The sequence below is a fragment of the Cynara cardunculus genome, assembly GCF_001531365.2.
Source record: "Cynara cardunculus var. scolymus isolate 2C chromosome LG 16, CcrdV1, whole genome shotgun sequence".
NCBI classification, from domain to species: Eukaryota; Viridiplantae; Streptophyta; class Magnoliopsida; order Asterales; family Asteraceae; genus Cynara; species Cynara cardunculus.
In genome coordinates this window covers 1,238,027-1,242,149 of record NC_037543.1, presented here as the reverse complement: position 1 = coordinate 1,242,149, position 4,123 = coordinate 1,238,027, and the positions used below count along the sequence as shown (strand labels likewise).

The window sequence follows — 4,123 nt, the reverse complement described above, 5'->3', positions numbered from 1 at the left end:
ACATATCCAGCCAAGCCGAGCCGGTGATCACCGTTCCCGACCCTGTTAAAATCCCCGATTTCCTCCCCGTCCCCGATAAAATGTCCACTAACCCAATCCAAAAGTTTCGATTTTCGGTTTTCACCATTGATTTCGGGTTTTTCTTGACCATCTCTATGAAAAATGGTGCCTTTGAATTAGGTGCATCAACTTTGACTTTGTGATAGAAATTTGAAATAAAGAAATCTTGAAAAGAGGTTGTTTACAAAGCTTAAGAACAAAACATGTCAAGATCAACTTTTTTTCAAAATTCTCATCAGAAAGTGACTTAAATAAGTTTCTCTGATATTGAATCATATATCTACAAGTATACTGTCGTGGAACCAGCTCAGCTACACGCTGCGAACGATGGATCATATCATAACATTGTTTCTAGTGTTCGTTACATTGTTACAAACGAAACCAATCTTGTGCAATAACGAACCTCTTATTGTTGGGTACTATGAAGAATCGTGTCCGTTTTTGGAAGAGATCGTTCGTCGTCAAGTGGAAATCGCGGTTCTTCAAGAACCTCGAATGGCCGCTTCACTTCTTCGCCTGCATTTCCATGACTGTTTCGTTTTGGTAAATTTCCCTTCATCTTTCTTTTTATAGCATGCAAATGGGGTTTGTAGAATCAAATCGTTATTAGCCCAATGGTATCTGGATTACAGTTGAATACTAGCCTTTCACCTGCAATAAGTAAAATCAGATTTGTTGTACGCGGAAAATGTCTAAATATCATAATGGAATATTTTATAGGAAGAAACAATTATGCGTCATTTGTAAAAAAATTAAATTGCATGAAAAAGTAACGTACTTTAATTAACTTGATTCTTATTTTGGGTAAAGTACTTTCAAAACTTTCATTTTTGTATCTAAGATGTAAATTTTTAAACATTTAAGTACCCGGATAACCGGTTGAAAACTAATTTTAGATTAAAATAAATCAATGTCATTAACCACGTCAACAAATAACATTAAGTTGGATTTTACATCAACATGATAACCGGTTAATGCTTCAACCGGTTACCAAGTACTTAAATGTTTAAAAATTTACATTTTCGGTATCAAAATGGAAGTTTGAAAATACATTACCAAATATAGGAATCAAGTTAAAGTACGTTACTTTTTCATGCAATGTGCCCTTCGTAAAAATGTTACAATAAGTTTATAAAACATTTTTTTTGCTGTCTTAACAAGTTTTTTTAGGACATTTCTTAAATTAATCGTCTGATTAAGTTTTATGACATTATTTAAAAAATTGTCTTATAAAAAAACGTGTCATATGGCACTTTTCAAAAAACGTCCTATACAAAAACTAATACAACACTTTATTTTAAAATGTTCTAAACACGCCCAAACGTGTTGTATAAACTTATTGCAACACTTTTATATGTGACACACAATTGTTCTTGTCGTATAATATTTAAGTTCAATAAAACATTCTATTATGACATTTAAACATTTTTGGCATCCAAAAAAACCCGAAATTCAGTATAGTGAAAGGTTCAAACCGCACCAAAGATGAGAAGTGTGTTACGGTGTTTGTCGTATATAAATATTATTCACTTCAAAAAGCAAAAAAAAAAAAGATCCGCACAACGGAACGACGGTGTTTAACGATGAATCAACACAGGGGTGCGATGGTTCAGTTCTACTTGATGATTTCGAAGGTACAGAAAGCGAAAAGAAAGCCGCACCGAACACGAACTCGTTACGTGGATTTGAAGTCATTGATGAGATCAAGAACGTAGTTGAAGATGCATGTCCTTGTACAGTGTCGTGTGCCGATCTTCTAGCAATTGTTGCTCGTGATGCTGTTGCTCTGGTTTGTACGCTTTTACTTTCTTGTACGGTTTTAAACACGATAAAAAAAGATTTAAACTCATGACCGTTTTTTTTGAACGTTTATTCTTTTTCGTTCTTTACGTTGAAAGACGGGTGGGCCCAAGTGGAATGTGTATTTAGGAAGAAGAGACTCCATGAAAGCAAGCTTGGATGATGCAAATAAGTTCATCCCTACTCCAAATTCTTCTTTAGAAACCCTAATTGCCAATTTTGGATCTCAAGGTCTTAATGCTCAAGATTTGGTTGTTTTATCAGGTACAGATTTCAGTTAATTTTAACAGAATGTCGATCTTTTTATCTGCTAGAATAAAACTGTGGTACTTTTCAGTTAAATAATACAGAATGTCCCACCTTTTTACCTGCTAGATTAAATCTAGCACCGTGGTATTTTCAGTTAAATATTTCTGATAGCAAGATGATTATATTTGACATGAGCTTACATTTATCTCTCTATCCTGAAATTAGGACGATGTTGTAGTGTTATTTTATTTGAACTGGGTTCAAGAGAGAACACTGAAAAAGGAGAACAAGAGAATGCATCTGAACCATCCATCTATTTTAATCCAATGGTTATGAATAGTACGGACGGTTAAATCTTGTCAAAACTAAATTCATGATTGTAAGTAGAGATAATTAAAAATCGGTCCCATGCCGATCTGAAATCTGTCCCTTCAAAATCGGGCTGGTCCGATCAAAAATCTTTGGACCAATTTAGGCCCGAATATCGGTCCGGTCTCATTGGGCCAGTTCGAAATCCGGTCCCAGGCCTGACCCTTTTTAAAAAAAATATTTTTTACTAAAAAATGTTATACATGTTTTCACAATTATAATTTTTGAAATTTAGTATTGAAATGGGCAAATTGTATGAAAAAGTAACGTACTTTAACTTGAATCTTATTTAGGTAACATACTTTCAAAATTTCCATTTAGATACCTTAAACTTCCATTTGGATACCTTAGATGTAAGGTTTTAAACATTTAAGTACACGGGTAACCGGTTGAAGCATTAACCGTTTATCATGTTGATGTGACGAGTGATGTAATATCCACCTCAATATTATTTGCTAACGTGGTTAGTGACATAAATTTTTTTAATTTAAAATTAGTTTTTTTAATCTAAAATTAGTCTTCAACCGGTTACCCGGGTACTTAAATATTTAAAACTTTACATCTTAGGTACCAAAATAAATGTTTTGAAAGTACGTTTCCCAAAATATGAATCAAATTAAAGTACATTTCTTTTTTCATGCAATTTGCCCTATTGAAATACAGTTTAAATATTATATTTAAGTAAATAAAACCTTGAAACATTTAAAAAAAATTCAAATTTTTTTTGAAACACTTGTTATATAATTTATAAAACTTATTTTTTTAAATCGGGCCAATATAACTGGTCATGTAATGTAATCAGTGCCAAGCATGGTCTTGAATTTTCGTAAAGAGTGTAATCGTTTCTGGATCGTTGGGCCCTATCTGGTCCCAATAGGTCTCGGGCCCGACCCAGTTTAACCACCCCTAAACTTATAAGGTGATTACATTTGAATATAGGTCATCTTTTTTATAGATCTAACGATTGATATGAGTTCTCTTGTTCTCCTTTTTTGTAGGGTTTTCTCTTAAACCTTCATCTACTCTATTTATATCTTTTTGTAACTTATGTTGGTCACTAAGGGGGCTTTGGCTTACCGATATCTGGGTTTTTACCGGTAGGTCCCAGTAGCCTCTCAGAAAGTCAAGGGTTCAAGTCTTAGCAAAAGTAAAGAATGTGCGTTAGTTCATTTGTCGTATATAAATACCATATTTTTATAAAAATTGGTTGTCAATAGGTAGCCACACGATTGGAGAGGCAAAATGCACGAGCTTCAAGCAAAGAATCTACGATTACGATGACTCAGAGGAAAGATCATACCCTCGTCAGTGGAAAAACGATGAGTTTCGACGAGTATTAAGATCAATATGCCCAAGATCAGGAAGAGACAACGCGTTGGCCCCACTAGATTTCACGACCCCGGCTAGATTCGACAATCAATACTTTCACAACATTAAACTTGGACAAGGGCTCCTAGTTTCCGACAACGTGTTGGTTGCTGAAGACGTCGAAAGGGAAATACGAGACGTCGTGTGGGCATTTGCCTCAAACGAAGAGCATTTTTTCACCTCGTTTGCAAACTCGATGATCAAGATGGGGAATATACGTGTACTTACAGGACAACAAGGAGAAATTAGGAAGAATTGTAGGTTAATAAACACCTAA

At 34.4% G+C, this 4,123-nt stretch overlaps 1 protein-coding gene across 1 annotated transcript; it reads left to right on the top strand.

Annotated features, from left to right (window-relative positions):
- The first annotated feature begins 387 nt into the window (after positions 1-387).
- On the top strand, positions 388-4,123 carry LOC112529558 (peroxidase 20-like). Its single transcript, XM_025140879.1, has 4 exons — positions 388-603; positions 1,658-1,849; positions 1,959-2,124; positions 3,696-4,123. The coding sequence occupies exons 1-4, from the start codon at positions 388-390 to the stop codon at positions 4,121-4,123; spliced, it is 1,002 nt and encodes a 333-aa protein (XP_024996647.1).

What these genes read in the sequence shown, in the direction of transcription:
- LOC112529558 (XM_025140879.1), top strand. Translation starts at nt 388, where the DNA reads ATGGATCATATCATAACATTGTTTCTAGTGTTCGTTACATTGTTACAA. An exon ending in TCCATGACTGTTTCGTTTTG is followed by an intron (nt 604 to 1,657) that starts GTAAATTTCCCT and finishes GAATCAACACAG; the next exon opens with GGGTGCGATGGTTCAGTTCT. An exon ending in AGATTTGGTTGTTTTATCAG is followed by an intron (nt 2,125 to 3,695) that starts GTACAGATTTCA and finishes GGTTGTCAATAG; the next exon opens with GTAGCCACACGATTGGAGAG.